The 25,682-nt window shown below is 45.1% G+C and overlaps 1 protein-coding gene across 2 annotated transcripts in view; it reads left to right on the forward strand.

Annotated features, from left to right (window-relative positions):
* sppl3 (signal peptide peptidase 3) overlaps positions 1-24,621 on the forward strand; it is a 254,970-nt gene extending 230,349 nt beyond the window's left edge. For both annotated transcript variants that reach the window (XM_038791581.1, XM_038791592.1), the window contains 3 exons: positions 13,737-13,924; positions 15,133-15,242; positions 22,864-24,621. In XM_038791581.1, the coding sequence (XP_038647509.1) occupies positions 13,737-13,924; positions 15,133-15,242; positions 22,864-22,938 (373 nt within the window). In that variant the 3' untranslated portion in view covers positions 22,939-24,621. The remainder of the gene's footprint in view (positions 1-13,736; positions 13,925-15,132; positions 15,243-22,863) is intronic.
* The last annotated feature ends 1,061 nt before the right edge of the window (positions 24,622-25,682 follow it).

A 25,682-nucleotide genomic window follows, 5' to 3' on the forward strand; every position in this document is an offset into this window, starting at 1 on the left:
CATAGATAAGCTGCAGAGCTGGGCTGAGAGGTGGCAAATGGAGTTTAATGTGGAGAAGTGTGAGGTGATTCACTTTGGAAAGAATAACAGGAATGCGGAATATTTGGCTAATGGTAAAAGTCTTGGTAGTGTGGATGAGCAGAGGGATCTCGGTGTCCATGTACATAGATCCCTGAAAGTTGCCACCCAGGTTGATAGGGTTGTGAAGAAGGCCTATGGTGTGTTGGCCTTTATTGGTAGAGGGATTGAGTTCCGGAGCCATGAGGTCATGTTGCAGTTGTACAAAACTCTAGTACGGCCGCATTTGGAGTATTGCGTACAGTTCTGGTCGCCTCATTATAGGAAGGACGTGGAAGCTTTGGAACGGGTGCAGAGGAGATTTACCAGGATGTTGCCTGGTATGGAGGGAAAATCTTATGAGGAAAGGCTGATGGACTTGAGGTTGTTTTCGTTAGAGAGAAGAAGGTTAAGAGGTGACTTAATAGAGGCATACAAAATGATCAGAGGGTTAGATAGGGTGGACAGCGAGAGCCTTCTCCCGCGGATGGAGGTGGCTAGCACGAGGGGACATAGCCTTAAATTGAGGGGTAATAGATATAGGACAGAGGTCAGAGGTGGGTTTTTTACGCAAAGAGTGGTGAGGCCGTGGAATGCCCTACCTGCAACAGTAGTGAATTCACCAACATTGAGGGTATTTAAAAGTTTATTGGATAAGCATATGGATGATAAGGGCATAGTGTAGGTTAGATGGCCTTTAGTTTTTTTCCATGTCGGTGCAACATCGAGGGCCGAAGGGCCTGTACTGCGCTGTATCATTCTATGTCTGCGTGGTTTCCTCCCACAAATTCCGAAAGAAGTGCGGTTAGGTAATTTGGTCATTCTGATTTCTCCCCGTGTTCCCGAACAGGCGCCGGAATGTGGCGACTAGAGACTTTTCACAGTTACTTCATTGCAGTGTTAATGTAGCCTACTTGTGACAATAAAGATTATACAAAAAAATAGTTGAGGCCAAAATGTCGAATTTCAAGGAGGAGTTAGATAGAGCTCTTGGGGCTAAAGGGATCAAGGAATGTGGTGGGGGGGGGGGGGGGGGGGGGGGGGTGAAGGCTGGATCAGGTTGTTGAACTTGATGATCAGCCATAATCATAATGACTGGAGGAGCAGGCTCGAAGGACCGAATACCTCCTCCTGTTTCTATTTTCTGTGCATGTTTCTATGTATCTTTCAACTGTGGGAGGAAACCCATGCAGACACGGGGAGAAGTGTAAACTTGACACAGTCACCCAAGGCCAGAATTGGACCTGGGTCCCGGGCACTATGAGGCAAAGTGCTTGCCAGTGTGCCACCCACATAATATGGAATGATGGGGGTTGGCCTGGACTTGTTGGGAGTGTTTGTTTTGCGTGTAGTTGGGATTATATATTGCACTGTTGAGTTTTCTATTGGGGGGGGGGGGGGGGGCTGTGTGTTGATTTTCCTCTAGTATTCTGTATTAAGATTTGGTCGGGGCTGGGGGGGGGGGGGGTTTGATCGTTGATGTACTATTTTGTTGATTTTGATATCTATCCCGTGCGGTGGTCACCCTGCTAGCAGTATAGCTAGTTAACAGGGGCGGAGAAGGGGAGATGTCTGCAGCTTGTTACCATAAGATGGTGGTTTGTTGTGTTTTTTCAAGGTAACGCACTTAGGCTTTTTGGTTATGTTTCATTTGGACTTGAGGAGCGGGAGGGGCTTGTGTTCTTTTGTTGGTTGTTTCAGTATGGTATGAGGTTGAGAGAGCGGGGGCGGAGGGGTGGACTGTTGACAGTGACCATTACTTTGTTTTTGGACTGGCTTTATGGGGGATGTGAATGCCATCTTGAGTGGCCTGGAACTGGTGCAGGCTGAGGCACTGCTGGGTAGCCTCATTGTGGGGATATGGCTGATTTGGGAATATGGATGCGGGAGGAGGCCTCAGATCGATGAGAACATTGGAATGTGAGGAGGTTAAATGGCCTAGTGAAAAGGTCCCAGGTGTTTGCTCACTTGAGAAGTCTGAAGGCGGATGTGGGTTTTTATTTACGGAACACATTTAAGAATTAAGGATCAAATAAGGTTCCAGAAGGGATGGGTGAGGCAGGTATATCACTCTGGTTTTGATAGGGCACGGGGGGGGGGGGGCTGCGGTGTTGACTCGCAAGAGCTGGCATTTTCTGCAGGTAATATATTGGCAGATCCTGGTGGGAGGTACGTAATCATCAGTGGGGTGTTGGCGGGCACGTCAATGGTGTTGGACAATGTACATGCACCGAACTGGGATAGCACGGCATTAATTAATAATGTGCTGGCGGCTATCCTAGATCTTGATTCACATCAATGAATTATTTGGTGGTGTGGGGGGAAATTTTGTTGTGTTTCAGATCCAAGATTGGATAGGTTGAGTCCCAAATCTCAGAGTCCATTATGGGTGGTAAAGGAGTTATTGGTGTTCATGGATTGGGTGGCAGACCAGCGGAGATTTAAGTTTTAGAGGGATAGGGCAGCACAGTGGTGCAGTGGTTTGCACTGTTGCCTCACGGCGCCAAGGTCCCAGGTTCGACCCCAGATCTGGGTCACTCTCCATGTGGAGTTTGCACATTCTCCCTGTGTTTGCATGGTTTTGCTCCCACAACCCAAAGATGCGCAAGGTAGGTGGATTGGCCTTGCTAAATTGCCCCTTAGTTGGAAAAAATTAATTAGGTACATTAAATTTAATTTTTAAAAAATTTTTAAAATAAGAAAAGTTTCAGAGGAATAGGGAGTTTGTTTGTTTTTTCTCATGTCAATCTGGTATACTCCTGGATTGACTTCTTTGTGGTGGATAGGTCTCATCTCCCTTAGCGGTATAGGGGCAGGGTACTCGCCAATCATTATATCGGATCATGCTCCACATTTTGTGCACCTGACATTAGAGTCAGGCCACTCTGTGACCTCCATGGAGACTGGACCGAGCGTTGTTCGCGGATGAGAGTTTTTGTGAGCGTGTATCTTCCGCCATTGCGGAGTATGTTGAGTTTAACATGAATGAGGTGGTTTTGCTGTCCATGCTCTGGGAAGCCCTGAGGTGGTGGTTAGGGAGAGATAAGTGTCTTTTAAGGCGCATAGGGTTAAATCTGGGAGGGTGTAGGGATAAATCTGGGAAGATGTAGGAATAAATTTGGGACGGTGAAGAGGCAGAGACTGGTGGATTTTAATCTCGAGTTAGACTGCCAGTACTCTGTGCTGTACTGTTCTATGTTCTACTCAATCACCCCAACATCAGAGATATTGGCAGACAGAAAACAATTGCGAATGGATTTTGAGTTCTCAACGGGTAGGGCAGTGGCCCAGCTGCATCGCTCAAAGAGGACCTTTTATGAGTATGGGGAGAAAGCTGTTGGCTCACCAGCTGAAGATGCAGGCAGCCTCCTGGGAGATAATGCCGGTTAGAGAATCTGGTGGCGGTGTAATTGCTGCCTGAGAGAAGGTTAATGAGGTATTTTAGGCTTTCTACCGTGGTTTGTAGGAGTCAGAGCCTCCGGAGGAGGGTGAATCAACAAGGCAATTTTTGGATGGATTGTCCTTCTAGGAGGTGGAGCAAGAAAGGAGGCAGAAATTGGAGACGCCGATAGGGCTGGAGATCATCATGAGTTGTATTTGGTTAATGCAGATGGGCAAAGCACTGGGTCGGGTGGGTTTCCCATTGAATTTTACAAACTGTTTGCTGGTCAGTTGGTCCCACTTCTGTTGGATATGTTTAATTATTCCGTTTCCCCGAGGTGAGTTGTCGGCCATGCTGGTACAGGCATGGAGTTCCTTGATCCTGAAGAAGAGCAAGGATCCCATGTAATGTGCATCACATCGGCCTATTCTGTTGTTAAACACGATGCTACGGTGTTGGCAAGGCATTTGGAGCTCTGCCTAACTGGGGTGATTTCGGAGGGCAGACTGAATTTGTTGAGGGCCAGTTATTGTTGGACACAGCATTGCTCGCGGATAAGAGTTTTTGTTGTCGGCCAATATTAGGGGATTGTTAAATGTTGTGTTGTCGCACTCCTTAGGGACCAAACCAGAGGTGATCATTGCAATGGACACACAGAAGGCATTCAATAGAGTTGTGTAACTCTTTGAGATCCTGGGAAGGCGTGTCTGTTGTCTCCACTTTTGTTTCCCTTAGCAATTGAACCGCAGGCCATTGCATTGAGGTTGTCTACCAAATGGAGGGGTAGGGCATGGGGGGAGGGAGCATAAAGTGTCCTTGTGTGCGGCTGGCTTGTTGCTATATATTATGGATCCTCTCTCTAATATGCGGGAGATAATGGAGCTGCTCAGGAAAGCTGGACAAGAGTGAATTTTTTCCGGTGAACCCCCCCCCCCTCCCCCGGAGAGGGTAGCTGATCTGGGGTGGCTGCCGTTTCGTCCGACCAAGGACTACCTTCCAGTATCGCGGGGGCTCATGACTGAGTCACACTCCATAAATGTAACTTTTCTTCTCTGGTGTTGAATGTGTTAGGTTTGTTTATTGTCACATGAACCGAGGTACAGTGAAGAGTATTTTTCTGCGAGCATCTCAAACAGATCATTTAGTATATGAAAATAAAATAAACAGAAAGTACATAATAGTGCAACACAAGGTCCACAATGTAAATACATACTCACCGGCATCGGGTGAAGCATACAGGAGTGTAGTATTAATCAGGTCAGTCCATAAGAGGGCCATTTAGGAGTCTGGTAACAGCGGGCAGAAGGTGTTTTTGAATCTTTTCGTGCGTGTTCTCAGACTTTTGTATCTCCTGCCCGATGGAAGAAGTTGGAAGAGTGAGTAAGCCGGGCGGAAGGGGTCTTTGATTATGCTGCCCGCTTTCCCCAGGCAGCGGGAGGTGTAGATGGAGTCAATGGATGGGAGGCAGGTTTGCGTGATGGACTGGACTGTGTTCACAACTCTCTGAAGTTTGTCATTGGTCGCAGGCAGGGGCTTCCTGGGGCAGGTTGGGCTGGGTCCTGTGTTCTATTCCCTCCATAGCTTGGCTCTCCGGGTCGGGCCACTCCGGGTCGGGCCACTCCGGGTCGGGCCACTCCGGGACGGGCCGGGCCCCTCCAGGTCGGGCCCCTCCAGGTCGGGCCCCTCCAGGTCGGGCCCCTCCAGGTCGGGCCCCTCCAGGTCGGGTCTCTGTGCAGACCTCTCTGAGGCGGGCGGGCCTCTCTGGGGCGGACCTCTCTGGGGCGGACCTCTCTGGGGACCTCTACACGAGTTATGAGAAATTCCAGCTCCCAAGGGGAAATGTATTCGGGTACTTCAGGTGGTCAATATTTTATACAGGGCACTTCCTTCGTTCCCCTGGTACTGTCTCCTTCGCTTATAGACAGGGCCCTGTCCTTGGTCCAGTTGGGGGAGACTCAAGTTTTCAGATGTTTATGGGCAGATGTTGGCAACAGAGCAGGCATCGTTGGAGGAAATGGGAGGGAGGGTGAGATGGGTTTGGCCTTGGGGGGGGGGGGGGGGGGGGGGGGGTCAGTGGAGTGAAGCTCTTTACACGGCCAACTTCACATCCTCATGTGCGAGATTCAGCCTGATCCAGTTTACCTTGTCATAATATACACCAGTCTATCATGGTGCAGACACATGCTGAGGGACATACACTAGGACCAATCAACATGCACAAACACTGCACCCAATCACCAGTTAGAACACACACAATATAAAGGCAGAGGGCATCACTTTTCCCGCTCATTCTAGATGCTGCCTTTCAGAAGCACAAGAGCTCATCAAGTTTAGTACAGACTCACACCACATGCTGAGAGATTCAACTGGTTCGGACAGGCACAGGTCTCTAGTTAAACTAGCATTGTTTAAACCCACAGTTCTCGTATGTCTATTATTTTATTAGTAGTTAATAAAATAGAGTTGAACCTTCTTCAGTGTTGGCGGCATATGTTAGCTTCACAAGTCTACACTGCCCATCACTGCATGGTACCAGTAGTTGAGGGATGTTAGTACTTCTGAGACCTACCCACCAGTGATCAGCCTTCCACCAGTACTCAGCCATCCTCCAGTATGGACACCGTTCGCCTACCGCCGCCCCTCCGTATTGCCGGGAACCTGGGCTCCAATTGGAAGATTTTTAAACAGCGCTTCCAGCTGTACCTCGAGGCCATAGACCTGGAAGCTGCCTCGGACGCACAAAAGATTGCTCTCTTCCTCTTCACAGCCGGTGACCATGCCCTCCACATCTTTAACTCGCTCACCTTCGCTGATGGGGAGGATAAATCAAAGTTCAAGACGGTCCTCTTAAAGTTCGAGCCCCCTTCCAAGTTGGCATCATAACCAAGAACAGGATGTCTCCTAAGCGGAGCACCCAACCCATTCCCATACACAGCATCGATCCAGATGATGAGTGGTGTGCCACCCTTACGGTCAACTGGTCCCCTGTGAGGTTCCGGCTGGACACTGGCGCCTCCGCCAATCTCATTGTGTCGTCTGACCTTCGCACCTCTGTGTCCATCCTGCCATCTACATGCCACCTGCTTGACTACAACGGGAATGCCATCGCTGCCAGTGGATCCTGCCAACTCGAGGTGACACACCATGCTCACACAGCTGTCCTATCTTTTGAGATCGTTGCCGCCTCGAAAGCCTCTTTGCTTGGTGCGCAGGCAGCAAGCTGCTCAACTTAGTGCTGAGGGTGCATTCTCTCTCTCCCAGCAACGTGTCTGCCTCTCCTGACACCGACTTCAGGTAGCAATTCGACTCCATTATCCAGCACTACCACGGCATCTTTGAGGGCATGGGCATGCCCCCGTATACATTCAAGATTCTACTCAAGCTCAACGCCACGCCTGTGACGCACACACCTCGCAGGATCCCAGCGCCCTTTAAGAACCGCCTCAAGCAACAGCTCCAGGACCAAGGGGTCATATCCAGAGTCACGGAACTGACCGACTGGGTGAGTTCCATGGTCTGTGTGAAGAAACTGTCCCGCGAGCTAAGGATCTGCATAGATCCTATGGATCTTAATCGGAATATCATACAGGAGCACTACCCGATTCCAAAACATGAGGAACTCGCGTGTGAAATGGCCCACGCCAAACTCTTCACAAAACTCGAAGCCTCAAAAGGCTTCTGGCAAATCCAACTGGATGAATCGAGCAGAAAGCTGTGTACATTCAACATGCCCTTTGGCAGATATAGCTACAACTGAATGCCATTTGGCATCATCTCGGCGTCCGAAGTATTCCATAGAATAATGGAACAGATGACGGAGGGAATCGAAGGCGTCCGTGTATACGTCGACGACATTATATTCTGGTCCACCACCCCTCAGGAACACATCAGTCGCATCAAGCGCGTTCACGAACATGGCCTCCGCCTCAATAGGGCCAAATGCTCCTTCGGCCAGTTGGCCATTAAATTCCTGGACGATCATATCTCCCATTTAGGGGTGCAGCCAGATGAGGACAAGATTGCGGCGATCAAGTCCATGAAAACGCCCAAGGACAAGAAAGTGGACATCCGGTTCCTGGGCATGGTGAATTTCCTTGGGAAGTTTATTCCAAATCTCGCCTCGCACACCACGACCCTCAGAAACCTGGTTCGTAAAACAACGGACTTCCAGTGGCTCCCTTATCACGAGCTCGAGTGGAGGGAACTGAAGGCCAAGCTTTCCACGGTCCCAGTGCTGGCCTTTTTCGACCCGAACAAAGAGACTAAAATTTCTACGGATGTAAGTCCGTCTGGGATTGGAGCCGTGCTTCTGCAACGCGATGAGGCCTCGTCATGGGCCCCCGTTGCGAATGCATCACGGGCAATGACCCCCACGGAACAGCGCTACGCGCAAATTGAGAAGGAGTGCCTCGGCCTTCTGACAGGTATCGTGAAGTTCCATGACTATGTATCTGGACTTCCCCAGTTCACTGTTGAAACCGACCATCGTCCGCTCGTCAACATAATACAAATGGACTTGAATGATATGACGCCTCTCCTCCAATGCATCCTACTCGAGCTACGGAGGTATGATTTCCAACTCATTTATACCCCTGGCAAAGACCTTGTCGTTGCCTACGCCATCTCTAGGTCGGTCACACTCCATGCGATCACGAAGGGTTCGTTTGCCAGGTCGAAGCTCGGGTTCAGTTCGCAGCCTCCCACTTTCCAGCATCGGATGCACGCCTGGTACAAATTCGCTGCGAGACAGCGGCTGACCCCCTTCTGCAGCGTGTCATGCGTTTAATGATGGACGGGTGGCTCAAGTCCCAATGCCCACAATTTTACAATGTTTGTGACGATCTGGCGGTTGTTGACGGGGTTCTCCTAAAGTTAGACCGCATCGTGATCCTGCACAGCATGCGCCAGCTGGTCCTAGAGCAACTGCATGAAGGCCATCTAGGAGTTGAAAAATGTCGCTGCAGGGCCAGGGAAGCTGTCTATTGGCCGGGCATTAACGATGACATTGCCAATGCTGTACTCAACAGCCCCACCAGCCAGTGTTTTCAACCCGCCCAGCCACGGGAGACCCTGATGCCCCATGAGTTGGTCACATCGCCCTGGACCAAGGTGGGCATCGACCTGTTCCATGCATTGGGCAGGGCTATGTCCTAATCATTGATTACTTCTCCAATTACCCGGAGGTCATCAGGTTGCACGCCCTCACTTCTTCTGCTGTCATTCGGGCGTGCAAAGAGACGTTTGCCCGGCATGGCATCCCGCTCAGTGATGTCGGACAATGACCCCTGTTTCACAAGCCAGGGATGGGCCAGCTTCGCCCGGCAGTACAACTTCGCAGATATCACGTCCAGTCCCCTGTACCCTCAGTCCAATGGCAAGGCGGAAAAGGGGGTTCATGTAGTCAAGAGGCTACTCTGCAAGTCTGCCGATGCCGGCTCTGACTTCCATCTTGCTTTGTCGGCCTATCGCTCCGCCCCGCTCTCCACTGGGCTGTCAGCGGCACAGTTACTGATGAACCGCACCCAACACTTCATACCTGACTTGGGCATGTGTGAGTGAGTTCTTCTCGGGGGGGGGGGGTGGAGTGTAGATGTGACCAGTGCTCTAGGGGGCTGGCGAATCATACCACATGTTTTGGTCTTGCCCCAAGCTTTGTTTCTGGGTCTCCTTTTTTGATACAATGTCAGGGATTTTAGGTTTTCAGCTGGAGCCATGTCCTTTGGAGGTCAGTTTTTGGAGTCTCGGTCTCGCTGATGCTGCAGACGGGGATGAGGGCAGATGTCCTATCCTTCACATCGCTAATAGCCCAGAGGCGAGTTCTGCTTGAGTGGAGGTCATTGGTGCCGTCTTAAGGCATCAGCTTGGTTGGGGGACCTGATGGAATCTTTGCACCTGGAGAAGATTAAGTATACCATGAGGGGGTCGGTGGAAGGGTTCAACTCGAGGTAGCAGGCCTTCATCCCCTATTTCAGGGAACTGGTTACCGTCAGTTGTTTGCAGGTGGCTTTGTCTTTTTGTAGCTTGATTATGGTTTTGTTTTCTTTGAGGCGGAGGGGGTGTGGGTGGGTGTACTTCAGGCATAATATGGTGTTGGGATTTGTTGTATTGTTGGTTTGTCATAATGAAAATTTTGCTTGAATAAGTGTATTTTTTAAAGGTCAAAGAGAGGTTAAAAATAGACTAGTATCAACTTAAACTGAATTCAAAAGTCTTCTCTGGGCATACAAGTGATAGATGGATAGTAAGAAGTGATGTGGAGCTGCCTAGGAACCAAAAAGAAGACCCATACATGGAGGCAAAGAATAATGGCTGAGTTACCAGATGAGTCTTCACGTATGTTGTTATCAAGGAGGAGGACACTGACAAAATCACAGGAAACCAGGAGTTAGTGGAGATATTAGAAGGCTATAAATTGATGACGAAGGCACTGTAAAGGTTAAATAGATAAATCACTAGGATCAAATGGGATGCATCTAGTTTCTGTGAGAACTAAGGGTGAAAGTTGCAGTGGTGCTGGCCATAATCTTCTAATCCTCTTTAGATGCAGGGCGTGGAGAATTGTAGATATTGCACTCTAGTGCAGAAAAGAATACAAGGATAAACACAGCAACTACAGGCCAGTCAACGTAACATTGGTATTGGAGAAACATTTAGAAACAATAATCCTAAACTGGATGAGTGAATTAATTAAGAAAAGCCAGTACAGATTTGAAATTTAACACTGAGAAGTGATTAATTCTGGTGAACAGAAAGGAGAAACAGTATAATCTAAAGCAGTGGATCCCAACCTTTATACTGTAAACAATTTGGAGACACGCCTCTTATTTTCTCCAACTAAACTGCTCTCCATTTAAAAACATTTTCACTAGTTTAAGAAGTTTACAATGAAAGCCGTATCACCATTTGCATGTCAAATATAATATTGGAGCAAGTTTCTCCTTTTCTTAACCTACTGGGAACGTTGTTTTTTTCTTTGTTTCTCCCTGTCTTTTTTTTTTCAACCTCGCTTCTCCCAGGGTTTTGATCCCTTTTTGCGCAGGCGCACAGGACCTTTGACTTTAACTCTTGTGTTCAGCATCTCCAATTCCCAAAGAACCCAGAATCCCTTCCTGTGCATGGGCCAGCCAGGAAGGGGCTGCACATAAGCGATTCGGAATGTTTTATGTTGGTAATCTGAACCGTGCGTGCGTCAACCTAGAAAAGAGCAGGGCCACACGTGCGGTTCTGAATTTTGTACATCGGTTAGTCCAATGCACATCTGCCTGACCCATGTTTAAAACAAAATCCAAACCGCTCATGTGCACCCCATTCTCACATGGTGCATGCATGGGCGGCCCAAGGTTCAACGTGACTTGGAGATGCTGACCACGGAGTTGAAAGTGAAGATACTTTGTTTTCATTAATATTTAATCATTTTGAACCTTATTTTGAGGCACACTTGTGGAGCCTTCATGTCACACCAGTTGGGAAACTCTGCCTAATGGGTACAATTCTGAAGAGGGTGCTGAAGAGGGTGCAGAAACAGAAACCTGGGGTATATTTGCACAAATTGTTGAAGATGGCTGTTTAAAAAGTGTGCAGGATCCTGGACTTTGTATACAGAGGCATAGGATTCAAATGCAAAACAGTTGTAATGTAAAATTTTAGGGAGGCTGTGAAGATCTTGGAGAGTGCGCAAAATGGCTGAGGTATAGGGAATTTCAGTTGTGTGTACAAATTTGAGAAGCTGGGGCTCAGCAGAAAAAGTTTTTTTTCATAAATTTACAGTACCCAATTGTTTTTTTCCAATTAAAGGGCTATTTTAGCTTGGCCAATTCACCTACCCTGCACATCTTTGGGTTGTGGGGGTGGGACCCACGCAAACACGAGGAGAATGTGCTAACTCCACATGGACAGTGACCCAGGGCGAGGATCGAACCCAGATCCTCAGAGTCATGAGGCAGCAGTGCTTACCACTTCACAGTGAATGGTTATGATCTTGAATGCACTGCCAGAGAGCGGTCGAGGCAGCTTTCATGGTGAATTGGGCATAGGAGTGGAACTAGCTGGATTGCTGTTGCAGAGAACCATCATTGACTCGACAGGCTGAAAGGCCTCCTGTGTTGTAGTCATTCTCTGTTTCAATGAGTTGGTTCCAGCAATCATTATAAATCCGGACTTCCCCATAGTTGCAAACATTGGAATTGCAAAACAATTGGGGGAATTAGCTGAATGAACCAGATGGTTGCTTTCAGACTTTTCCGTCAAAAATCTCTGAAGAACTCATCTTGAAGCAAATGATTATCGGCAGATGATGATCACTTATTAAGTCTTCCCCCACATAGTGTAAGAACATAGAGCACAGAATCCCTACAGTGCAGAAGGAAGTTCGGCCCATCAAGTCTGTTCAAACCTAGAGCACTCTACTCGGGTCCACACCCACCCCGTCCTATCCCCGTAAGCTTCTTTGGATACTGTGGGGCAATTTAGCATGGCCAATCCACCTAATCTGCACATCTTTGGACTGTGGGGGGAAACCAGTGCACCCGGAGGAAGCCCACGCAGACACGGGGAGAACATACACCTCCACACAGGCACCCAAGGCCGAAATCGAATATGGGTCCCTGATGCTGTGAGATTACAGTGCTAGCCACTGCTACCATGCAGCCACTAATTTTGAGGAACTTTGAATCTAGCTAAAGTGAATTTTATTTCCAAATTCACAGTATTTTGGTCTATCCCAAATTTATTGTGAATTTTGATTTATTTCACTCCTTATACGCGGTGATGTTTTCCCAACCCCTCAGGTTTTGTTTGGTCCAAATTTCTATCAATAACCCCACAACAACCTTGAAATAAGATAAATTAAAATTTCTGGCACACATTCAAAACAGGAAAGGAGGGTTGCAGTCAGAAAGTAAAGAGAGGGATAGAGGAAAGAAGTTTTATGAGACAGAGAAAATAAATATTTGTTCACATGAGTTCCAGAGCCTTTTTATTTTTTTATAAATTTAGAGTACCTAATTCATTTTTGACAATTAAGGGGCAATTCAGCATGGCCAATCCACCTACCCTGCACATCTTTGGGTTGTGGGGGAGAAACCCACGCAAACATGAGGAGAATGTGCAAACTCACACGGTCAGTGGCCCAGAGCCGGGATTGAACCTGGGACCTCGGTGCCGTGAGGCAACAGTGCTATCCACTGCGCCACTGTGCTGCCCATGAGTTCCAGAGTCGAGAATCAAAGTCCAATGAAGTATTCATTCACGATAGGCTTGCAAAGATGAATGGGTCTTCTAGCTGAGGGCACAGAGCTTCCAACAGAATCTATGTAGATGGGGACCAAGTATTCCACTTGGGCAGAGCTCCTTGTCCGTGAGGCTAGTTAGGCGGTAAACAGCATAATACGTTATGCAGTTCAGCAGGGCAATATATTTTGTGCCACCAGGCGGACGGATGCCATGTCACATGAGAACCACCTCTCCACCATCTTTGGCAAAGGATGTTTATTCATCATCTGGATTCTTGAGACTGTTAAATGTCTGTCATTAGGAAGTGATGGAATTTTGTGGGGCCTTCTTTTTAGCGGACAATCCATCTTCTGGCCAGCATGGGTTATTAAATGTAGATAGTCTGTGTATAATCCTCTTTGAAGCTGGGCTGTACATTCCACAGGGGGTCATCAGTGGCTCCTCTGAGATAGAGGTACGAATTTCCACAAAACTACCAAGTAGCTTCTTTTGTTTGGGTTCAGGCGTTTTAAAAGTCTTTGTTCAGTTTTGAAATTTAAAAAATAGTACGGAGCATATCAATATATATTTTAATAAAATATGCAGTGCGAGTTCTTAGTCCCTCACAATATCGAAAGTTAGCATGACTACAGCTTCCATCGCAGATACTTGTTTAAAACGTTCTGGTGTCTGCCAATGGACATCATTATTATGCTTGGTGAATGTTGGTGATCCATTCATCTAAAATTTAAGTTGCATGTATTCAAACGATCTCCTGTTAATTTTCATCAAACCCAGCCTGTTTTTACTGCCTTGTGCACAAGCGCAAATCTGTATAAACACATTCATTATTGCAGAATAATATTATTTAAGCAGTTGACAGATTTTCAGTTTAGCAGTAGCTTGTTGGTAAAATGAATTCTATTATATTAGGAGATTACGAATATCAATCATTAAACCAATTTTTAAAAATTATACTTGGCCTTAAGATTCATAACTACCTAAGTAGGTTAAATTATACAAGGTGGAGCTTTTGTGTGATGAGTTGGAAGGTATTGAACATCCTTTACCCATTTGTTTTGTACAGTTCCACAGGTACCCACTTTTCTATGCTGGGAATTGGAGACATTGTCATGCCAGGGCTTCTGTTATGCTTTGTGCTTCGATATGACAACTTTAAGAAAATATCTAACAGTGAGGCGATCCCACCCAATGTACCCGGCCGTATGCAAAAGGTGTCGTACTTCCACTGCACCTTGATTGGTTACTTTGTAGGTAAGTGGAAGTAATTCAAGGAAAATAAAAGTAAATTACTTTTTAAAATATAGTTTCCTAGTAGCAAAGGTTTATCTGGGCAGTAATATGAGGGCTTTGCAATGTTCAAAATACCCCCTTTCATTTATGTATTAAACTGTAAGTATCTAATTAAATATTCTATTTAAACCAATTAACATCAACCTGTTCGTCTCTCTGACCCCTAAAGCTTGGGTTATTATTGACCTCTCAAATACCCCACAACTTTTTTTGTGTTACTTGTTTGGAGGAGTTTATTTAAATTTAGCTAGGTGTAGATGTGTCTCAAGTCATGGATTCAAGCCGCACCAAGATTTTATCTAATATCGAGGCTGGTACTTCACTGAAAGAGTCAATGAAGGTATTTCATTGTCAATTAATTGTCACTGCTGAAAGAGACATATTTTGTCGAGCTTTTCAACTTGCACCCATCAGGACATCCACAAGAATACAAAGTAGGGGAAACAACTAATTTATACTGTATGAGAGGAGAGTGCTGATTGGTAGAGATGTTGCCATGGAGAATGCACCAGTTGATGGTGACTGACAGTTAGCTGCAAAGCAATGGTCAAAATTTAAACCAGGCAGCTTGACTGAGTAGTCAAGGCATTGATTGCCCCAAGGAATGAGCCAGCGAATGGCTGTCAATTATTTTGTTTAGTTGAAACACATGTAATGTGTGTACATGTTCTGTCTATCTGCAAAGAGCAGGGCTCCGTGTATTAACATATGTAGATTCCAGTAAACGCAAATGTGCCACATTGTGTGCCTGACTGTTTAACAAATTTTTGTGTTCTAGAGGGGGGGACGGAAGCGGCGAGTAGGGGGTGAGGGAAGCCGTGAGTGGGAGAGTCAGCAAGTTAGAGGTGGGGAGCAGTGAGCAGGAAACGCATTGGAAGAATTAAAATTGTAAATTATGAAGAATTAGTAAGAGGATTTTTGGGCCAGGTAGGTTCAAAGCAGCTAATAAGTTTTTAATGTAAAAATCATAGGTCAAAAACATAACCCACCATTATTTGACCTTTTTATGAGAAAGTGATTTTCATTTACCAGTTTTTGTTCAGTACACTTTTTAAGAAAGTATCAGGAGTAGTAAATGAGGGATAGATGTACATTATAATGCAATAGTAAATCTTCCATGGTAATGTGTTTAGAGCATGTACGTTTTCTGACAATCTCTTATAATTTAGGTCTTCTGACAGCCACTGTAGCATCCAGAATTCACCGGGCTGCCCAGCCTGCACTCCTGTACCTTGTTCCGTTTACACTGCTTCCCCTGCTTACCATGGCTTATTTAAAGGTGAGTAGAGTCTCAGAACCAAATACATTATCACCCTGCAGAAAATTAGTATATATTCAATTATTTGCCACCTTCTCCCCATGCACCCCCAATTATTTTTACTCAAACCTCATCCATCTTAATCTGCCATTGCTGCTCTTATATTGTCAGTTTATGCCCACAACTTGCTGACTTGTGTTTTTATACAATTGAGATTATTTTGGAACTCTTATAATTTCTCGAGGCTTAATCCAACCATAGCGTCATCCAGTTTTCCTCAAAATTAAGAATCATTGGGAAATGTGGCGTATTTAAGTGGCATAGTCTTGAGTGTTCAAGAAGGAATGCACTGGAGTAAAGCTCCCTTTTTTCTAATTCCTATAACAACATAGTAACAATGACTGCCGCCCTTTATGGCATGAGTTTTCAACACGGGTTTTATATGTAATATTATAGTTGTCTATTTTATCTCGACTATTTGTTTTATGGAATCAACTGATGAAGTGATGATCTGCACAGTAGCGACATAGAAGATAGGAGCAGGAATAGGCCATTTGGCCCTTTGAGTGCTCTGCCATTCAATGTGATTATAGCCGATCCTCTATCTCAACGCTGGCTATACCCTTTGAAGCCTTTAGAGACTAGAAATCTTATCTATCTCCTTAAATGTATTCAGCGACTTGGCCTCCATAGCCTTCTGTCATTAGAGAATTCCACAGGTTCACCACCCTCTGGGTGAAGAGGTTTCTTCTCATCTCAGTCCTAAATGGCCTACCAAGTATCTGAGACTGCAACCCCTTGTAATCTACACATCAAGACTAGATATGCTTGGCAGAACTAAAGATCATGGAGAATTTGGCTATTGTTTAATCTATTTGAAGAAGGTTCTGTAAAAGTATGTGTAACCGAAGCAAAATACATGAAACTGACTATATGGAATGCTAATGAGCAAGTAAACACACATGGTCTGTTTCAATAAAGTAATGAAGCCTTTACTGTATATGATCTAATTAGTATCTAAAACAAAATCTGCTTTTTCCTAACTCATTTGCTGATAACAATCAAAACTTGTGACTTTGAATTTATATAATTTGAATAGCTAGAGTTTACGATAGAACAAAAGAAAGACTTTCTGTAGAAATTAAACTGGATTGTTAATACGGAAGGGGAAATTATAGGTGATTCATTTTATTACCCTTGGTGTGCGGGAATGGATTAACTGCAATACTGTACACCAGGAAAAGGAGACAATGCAGGCAGCATGCCCTTTTGACATGTCAGGAAAAAAATCTTAGTTTTCTTAAATTGTTTGGCATGCTTTATAAACTGAGCTGCTCTGTAGTGAGGGAGGCTACTTACAATTCCGTCAGAAGGATTAAACCCCTTTTCCTTCCTGGAACACAATGGATAGATAAGCTGATTTTTCATGTTGGCTCCTTGTACTTTGGTAGTTATACTCTCTAGTACATTTTAGTTCATTAAAAAATTTGCATCCTGTTGTCCCTTTGAAGAAGTGGATTACAGTTTCAACAAAAAAAAATCTTCCTATTGATTAATGCAGTTCCTTCATTACTGGAGCAACACTATAAACACTGTTTTTTAAATAAATTCAGAGTACCCAAATAGTTGTTTCCAATTAAGGGGCAATTTAGCGTGGCCAATCTACCTAGCCTGCACATCATTGGGTTGTGGGGGTGAAACCCATGCAAGCACGGGCAGAATGTGCAAACTCCACACGGACAGTGACCCAGAGCCGGAATCGAACCTGGGACCTCAGTGCCGTGAGGCAGCAGTGCTAGCCACTGCACCACAGTGCTGCCCTCTAAGCACCTGTTAACAGACAGTGATCATGGACTGATCACCTGTAAAGTCCAATTTGCAACTGGCAGACATAGAATATTCCAGCTCCATAATGTACTTTGCCCAACAGCAAACAAACTTTGCATAGATGTTGCGCACACAGCTCTGATTACCCATCAACTGAACTTTAATGTAGGGGAGAGCCAACATGAGCGGCTAACATTCACAGCATTGGGAGTCATACTGAAAAATCCATAGACTGGCCTTAACAGTTCCACTATTGGACAACAGTATCACTGAAAGAAAGACGTTTGTCAAAGTTTTTTGTCTTGCACCCATCCGGACAATCTGAAGAAAGCTCTGGCATTGGTATTCTTCTGATTGTCCAAATGAGTGCAAGACAAAAAGCTTTTTCAGCAATGCTCAAGTTCTGTGCTACCAAATGACAATTGGACTGCAGTTATATTGTCATCGCCGTGAAGCTTTGGAGTGGAGTGCTAAGACATTCTCTTTTAGAGTTAGTCTTGTACCTCCTGATATTAATGTGGTAAGGAATCTGAATCAAACTGCTTGAAAAATTGCATTGACACTCTCAAAGAGCCATCTTGATTCCATAAAATCTCATCTTTATAGTTATTACACTAAAATAACACCCAAGATTGGCAACCTTCCATCTCAGCAGAAAGACTGTTTTAATTCACTGGCATTTTTTGGTTATTTAGGTATGCACCAATGAATGCAATTTACGACTGAGTAGGAATCTTGTACAAGTAATAGAACATAGAACGATACAGCGCAGTACAGGCCCTTCGGCCCACGATGTTGCACCGACATGGGAAGTCAAAAACTAAAGGCCATCTAACCTACACTATGCCATTATCATCCATATGCTTATCCAATAAACTTTTAAATGCCCTCAAAGTTGGCGAGTTCACTACTGTTGCAGGTAGGGCACTCCACGGCCTCACCACTGTTTGCGTAAAAAACCTACCTCTGACGTCTGTCCTATATCTATTACCCCTCAATTTAAGGCTATGTCCCCTCGTGCTAGCCACCTCCATCCGCGGGAGAAGGCTCTCACTGTCCACCCTATCTAACCCTCTGATCATTTTGTATGCCTCTATTAAGTCACCTCTTAACCTTCTTCTCTCTAACGAAAACAACCTCAAGTCCATCAGCCTTTCCTCATAAGATTTTCCCTCCATACCAGGCAACATCCTGGTAAATCTCCTCTGCACCCGTTCCAAAGCTTCCACGTCCTTCCTATAATGAGGCGACCAGAACTGTACGCAATACTCCAAATGCGGCCGTACCAGAGTTTTGTACAGCTGCAACATGACCTCATGGCTCCGGAACTCAATCCCTCTACCAGTAAAGGCCAACACACCATAGGCCTTCTTCACAACCCTATCAACCTGGGTGGCAACTTTCAGGGATCTATGTACATGGACACCGAGATCCCTCTGCTCATCCACACTGCTAAGAATTTTACCATTAGCCAAATATTCCGCATTCCTGTTATTCTTTCCAAAGTGAATCACCTCACACATCTCTACATTAAACTCCATTTGCCACCTCTCAGCCCAGCTCTGCAGCTTATCTATGTCCCTCTGTAACCTGCAACATGCTTCCACACTGTCTACAACTCCACCGACTTTAGTGTCGTCTGCAAATTTACTCACCCAACCTTCTGTGCCCTCCTCTAGGTCATTTATAAAAATGACAAACAGCAACAGCCCCAGAACAGATCCTTGTGGTACGCCACTCGTAACTGAACTCCATTCTGAACATTTGCCATCAACCACCACCCTCTGTCTTCTTTCAACTAGCCGATTTCTGATCCACATCTCTAAATCACCCTCAATCCCCAGCCTCCGTATTTTCTGCAATAGACGACCATGGGGAACCTTATCAAACGCTTTACTGAAATCCATATACACCACATCAACTGCTCTACCCTCGTCTACCTGTTCAGTCACCTTCTCAAAGAACTCGATAAGGTTTGTGAGGCATGACCTACCCTTCACAAAACCATGCTGACTATCCCTAATCATATTATTCCTATCTAGATGATTATAAATCGTATCTTTTATAATCCTCTCCAAGACTTTACCCACCACAGACGTTAGGCTCACCGGCCTATAGTTACCGGGGTTATCTCTACTCCCCTTCTTGAACAAAGGGACCACATTTGCTATCCTCCAGTCCTCTGGCACTATTCCTGTAGCCAATGATGACCTACAAATCAAAGCCAAAGGCTCAGCAATCTCTTCCCTGGCTTCCCAGAGAATCCTAGGATAAATCCCATCAGGCCCCGGGGACTTATCTCCTCAGCCTCCACACACAACTTCCCACCACTGTCCTTGACTGGCCCTACTCTTACCCTAGTCATTCTTTTATTCCTGACATACCTATAGAAAGCTTTTGGGTTTTCCTTGATCCTACCTGCCAAAGACTTCTCATGTCCCCTCCTTGCTCGTCTTAGCTCTCTCTTTAGATCCTTCCTCACTTCTTTGTAACTATCAAGCGCCCCAACTGAAACTTCACGCCTCATCTTCACATAGGCCTCCTTCTTCCTCTTAACAAGAGATTCCACTTCTTTGGTAAACCACGGTTCCCTCGCTCGACCCCTTCCTCCCTGCCTGACTGGTACGTACTTATCAAGAACATGCAATAGCTGTTCCTTGAACAAGCTCCACATATCCAGTGTGCCCAACCCTTGCAGCCTACTTCTCCAACCTACACATCCTAAGTCATGTCTAATGGCATCATAATTGCCCTTCCCCCAGCTATAACTCTTGCCCTGCGGGGTATACTTATCCCTTTCCATCACTAACGTAAAGGTCACCGAATTGTGGTCACTGTTTCCAAAGTGCTCACCTATCTCCAGATCTAACACTTGGCCTGGTTCATTACCCAAAACCAAATCCAATGTGGCCTCGCCTCTTGTTGGCCTGTCAACATATTGTGTCAGGAAACCCTCCTGCACACATTGTACAAAGAACGACCCATCTAATGTACTCGAACTATATCTTTTCCAGTCAATATTTGGAAAGTTAAAGTCTCCCATAACAACTACCCTGTTACTTTCGCTCTTTTCCAGAATCATCTTCGCCATCCTTTCCTCTACATCCCTAGAACTATTAGGTGGCCTATAGAAAACTCCCAGCAGGGTGACCTCCTTTCCTGTTTCTAACCTCAGCCCATACTACCTCGGAAGAAGAGTCCCCATCTAGCATCCTTTCCGCCACCGTAATACTGTCCTTGACAAGCAGTGCCACACCTCCCCCTCTTTTGCCCCCTTCTCTGAGCTTACTAAAACACCTAAACCCCGGAACCTGCAACAACCATTCCTGTCCCTGCTCTATCCATGTCTCTGAAATGGCCACAACATCGAAGTCCCAGGTACCAACCCATGCTGCCAGTTCCCCTACCTTATTTCGTATACTCCTGGCATTGAAGTAGACACACTTCAAGCCACCTACCTGAACACTGGCACCCTCCTGCAAAGTCAAATCTGTGCTCCTGACCTCTATACTCTGAATCTCCCGTACCCCAAAACTACAATCCATGCCCCTGCTGAATTAGTTTAAACCCCCCCAAAGAGCACTAACAAATCTCCCCCCCCCCCCCCCCCCCCCCCAGGATATTGGTGCCCCTCAGGTTCAGATGTAGACCGTCCTGTCTATAGAGGTCCCACCTTCCCCAGAAAGAGCCCCAGTTATCCAGAAATCTGAATCCCTCCCGCCTGCACCATCCCTGTAGCCACGTGTTTAATTGCTCTCTCTCCCTATTCCTCATCTCACTATCACGTGGCACGGGCAACAACCCAGAGATAACAACTCTGTTCTCGCTCTGAGCTTCCATCCTAGCTCCCTAAAGGCCTGCCTGACATCCTTGTCCCCTTTCCTACCTATGTCGTTAGTGCCAATGTGGACTACGACTTGGGGCTGCTCCCCCTCCCCCTTAAGGACCCGGAAAACACGATCCGAGACATCACGTACCCTTGCATCTGGGAGGCAACATACCAAACGTGAGTCTCTCTCGCTCCCACAAAATCTCCTATCTGTGCCCCTGACTATTGAGTCCCCAATTACTAATGTTCTACTCCTTTCCCCCCTTCCCTTCTGAGCAACAGGGACAGACTCTGTGCCAGAGGCCCGTACCCCATGGCTTACCCCTGGTAAGTCGTCCCCCCCACAAGTATCCAAAACGGTATACTTGTTACTCAGAGGAACGGCCGCAGGGGGTTCTGACTGCTTCTTCCCAGTCCATCTTACAGTTACCCATCTATCTCCAGTCTTTGCTGTAACTACTTCCCTGAAGCTCCTATCTATGACCCCCTCTGCCTCCCGAATGATCCAAAGTTCATCCAGTTCAAGCTCCAGGTCCCTAACACGGTTTTTGAGGAGCTGGAGTTGGGTGCACTTCCCACAGATGAAATCAGCAGGGACACTGACGGCGTCCCTCACCTCAAACATTCTGCAGGAGGAGCATTGTACTGCCTTCCCTGACATCACCTCTAGATTAAAAAAAAAACAAGAAAAAGAAAGGAAGAGCTTACCTGATATTCCCTCAAACCCTGCTCCCGCTGAAAGGTAAGCAAATTTAAAGGCACTCGCTCACCTTCACGACAGGCCCCTGCTCCTGCTTCCCAACGACCATTGAGGGGGGGGGGGGTTTTGGTTAGAAGAGGAGGTAGGGTGGAAAACACTGACAAAGTGTTTCGGGTTTAACTGTCACTTGACAACAGCCCCTCCACAAACCACCTTCAAATTAGGCTGACCGCACTGCACGTATGCAAATTTCCCCAGAACAGCTGATCAGTAGCTCTGCTCTGCTGCCCTCTGCCCTAATGCAGAGTTAGATTTCAGATCATTGTTGGCAGTGATCCCTTGACAGGCGAGAGGGCTTTATGCTCTGGTATCCGCATGGTGCACTTCCTCAGTCCTCAGGTTTTTCTGCAAATCCCCCTAAACCTCCTGCCCCTCACCTTGAACTTGTGTCCCCTCATTGAACTTGTGTCCCCTCACAACTAACCCTTCAACTAAGGTGAACAGCTGTTCCCCCATCCACCCTGTCCATGCCCCTCATAATCTTATACACCTCGATCAGGTCCCCCCTCAATCTTCTCCGTTCCAGCAAAAACAACCTTTCTTTTATGTTTTGTGTCCTGTCCCGTCTCATCTCTATAGGATGTATCGTCTCTTTAAATATGATAATGCAAAGACACAAAAATCAACTGAGACAGATTACTTTACTCCAACCTGATGCTGAATCATAGACCCTCAATTTCAGAGTCTAAGATGTTATCAATTACTGCACTGTGGTTATTTATATGATGCAAGGAGAGTTCTACTTGTCTGCAGTCAGCTTCTAACATAAAAGAAGCTTAAGACAGCTGCAAATGTGAAATTGTTTTATACTGAGAAATGTAATCCAGAGTATAAATAATGCAGATTCTGAGCCTGTTTTACAGGATGGTTCTTGAAACATATAAAGTCATATAAAGACAACATGCAATAATACTTCTAGGAATCACCTGCTATGAATTATTGTTCTTCTTGAGGAAAGGTTGCGACAAAGCTCCTTTTTGTTGGGCATGAGGGTGGGGTGCAATGATGTTTTATTTTGGAATTCCCCTCTAAACCTCTCCATTCATTTCTCTTCTTTAAAACCTACCATTCACTGAAATCATCTTCTGTGGCTTGCAGTCAAATATTGTTTGGTATTGTGAAATGCCTCGAGACATTTTCCGACATTAAAGATGCTTTATAAATGCAGGTTGTTGTTTTGAGTGGTTGTTGACCACTTGTGCTGTGTTGTGTGCCCTATTCCTCAGGGTGATCTACGGCGTATGTGGTCAGAGCCATTCCACTCCAAGGCAAACTCAAGCTCAAGATTCCTCGACGTATGATAGGATGAAGTGCAGCCAAGAGCAGGAGTGATGAATGCTGGGCACCAGACGATTCGTGTCATGTGGTTTCATTCTTCTCATCAAACATGATTGGTGCTTAAAGTGTTAGCAAAAAAGGTTGTGGAGGAAATTTTTTTTTCCCTTTTATGGAATGCAGACCCTGTACAATAAATCCAGCCCATCTGCAGTCTTTGGATTAGCAACAGACTCTTGCCCTACCATGTATATTTCAAAATTAAATAAAAAACAAAGAAACCCTCCTTTTTAATGACAAGATGTCAATTCTAATCTTGTACATAGAGCTGCCATATAGAAGACACAACTTTAAAGAAGTCTGTTTAAAGGGACCAGCACCAAGTCAACAACTATTCAGTTTGTCTTGAACTTTAGCCTGAAGAAGAAGACAAGGCAGCGACACATCTTGAATTCAGTAATTATCTGTGCGGTGACTCATTTTCTACCCTCACAGACGGGAGTTGGGTATGCAGTAAAATCTATGCGGTAATTAACTTTACACCTGATGTTTTGTTGCAATGATCCAGAAAGGTAAAGATGCCAAGATGAATCATGTTGTGTACTTGAGTGGCCTGTTGTAAATTTTAGCATGTATAGCATTAAATATTGCTTCAGAACCCATTGTTCCGTACTCCAAGATCCTCCTTTACCATAATATGTGAGTTTAGAAATGTAATGTAGTTTGAAATTGTACCTGTGTTCATGACCCCCCCCCCCCCCCCCCCCCCCCCCCCCCCAGTTGATCTTGCACAATTATGATTGGTGTAGCAAAAAATATAATTTTTTTATGGTTTTCCCTGTTTCTTTTTTGGTTTTTTTAAATTTAGCTAATGCATGTATCATAGCGGTACTCGTTATCTGAATCCTTTTGATTGTAGTGGTGCATCCTTGTAAATATTTCTTTTTTGTATACATTTGTTTAAATGTGCATCGTTAGCTCTACATACCTGTTGATAAGTGTAATCTGGTCCAAGTTTACAAGCAGTATCTGTTTTGTACCTTGGGTTTGTATTCGGTTCACAGAACTTTTTCTGATAGGCAGTGACTTTGGCCGCTGTGGTAGCAGCAACTTAATATACAATAGCACGCAAATGAAACTGGTAGTTTGCGTGCTGTAGAATATCCATCATCATTGCGTGAACAAGTTGGCAGCTGTAGCCTTCAGACCCAGAGATTGCTTAATAGAGTGCAAGGCCTGGAACCAAAATGAATTAATCCAAACAGTGCTTCAAGTTATTCCTCCATGCTCACTTCTATTTCTCTCCATGCCCCCATCCACCTCCCTGCCAAAACCACCACCCAGCCATCATCCTAAACATACACCCACAGTGTCAGATTGTTATTTTTAAAGAAGGAAGTGTTTTCTTTTCCTGAAAACACCTGAGTGTAATGTTTTTGTGCTATAGACTAGACAAGTTGATGAAGTCATTTTATAGATTATGGCTTTACTGAAAGCAGTCAGATGGACTGAATGGTTACTCTACAATCCTTGTACACCAGGAGTGTATTTCTGCCTGGAAATGAACAGTACCTTTCATCTCTATATAACATGGACAGTTGAGACTCCTTTGTAAATAAAACCAAAAGTTTAAGTGCACCAGTGTGGTTTATTTTGGTGTTCTGTAAGGTTACTTATTAATAAAGGCAATTATTTGTGTTTATTGCAAATATCCTGAGAATATTTGAATGTTTGAATTGCATTGATTTGTGGATTTGGTATGTTGCCAGTGGGGAATCAGCTGGATAATTCAGTTGGGATGAATGTTGATGTAAAACACATTCACTCTGATTACCTATGTCCGCTGAAAAACATGCATCATTATAAAAAGAATCAAAGTTACTGTTGACGTGTTCACTATAGCAAAATTGCAATAGATTAAGAATAACTAAATTACTGCAGAAATATTTTTTTTCTGTTACTTTCTGCAGATTATAAAATACTTTTGGGTTTCAATGACCTAGGAGAGGATACTGCACACTCCTACATAATGAAAGTTCTTATGTGTACCTGCACTTACAATTTAGTTTTGGGATGCTGTGACAATGATTTGCCACACTACACTGCAACATTTATGCAGCAATATTAACATTGGTTATCCTTCAAAAGTACCCCCACACGAAGCCAAAAAAGGATATACTGGTGGAATGAGATTACAAATTTGGTTAAAGAACAAACATCGGGTAAAGAAATGAAATGTAACAAGAGTAACATGTGGACTAGGGCTCAACATCATCAGTAAAATAGGAGGCAAAACAGTCAACGTCACAGCATCTCCAGATCCTGGCCCACATTCTTAGTGGGAAAGGTCTTCATTCCTTTGGACATGTACTGTAAAGAAGCAAATTTAATGAAGTTCAAACACTCCAAAAACAGCACCTAATCCATGCATAGTTTATCATTAAACTGTTTTTAAAAAAAAAAAAAATTAGAAAGGCAGAAGGTGTACAGCAAGTTGTTAGTCTTTTGGTTAAAAACCCTTCAAAATCCTAAAGCTCCTTGAACTGTGATTTATGCCTCCTTCACGAATCACAAGAGCTTAGAACCACAGACTACTTAACTCCCAAACACTGCTGTGGAGAATATCACATCATGTAAACTTCATAGCTTCGATGTCACTGATCGTTTTTTTTTTCCATTCTCCCAATGAAACGGGTCACTCGGGCTGAGTAAGCCCTGCAGTGCTGTGTACAAATGGCCTTTTTAAGATGTGACCTAGACTGAGAGGCAT

This window comes from Scyliorhinus canicula, chromosome 1 (genome assembly GCF_902713615.1).
Source record: "Scyliorhinus canicula chromosome 1, sScyCan1.1, whole genome shotgun sequence".
In the NCBI taxonomy this organism is placed as follows: domain Eukaryota; kingdom Metazoa; phylum Chordata; class Chondrichthyes; order Carcharhiniformes; family Scyliorhinidae; genus Scyliorhinus; species Scyliorhinus canicula.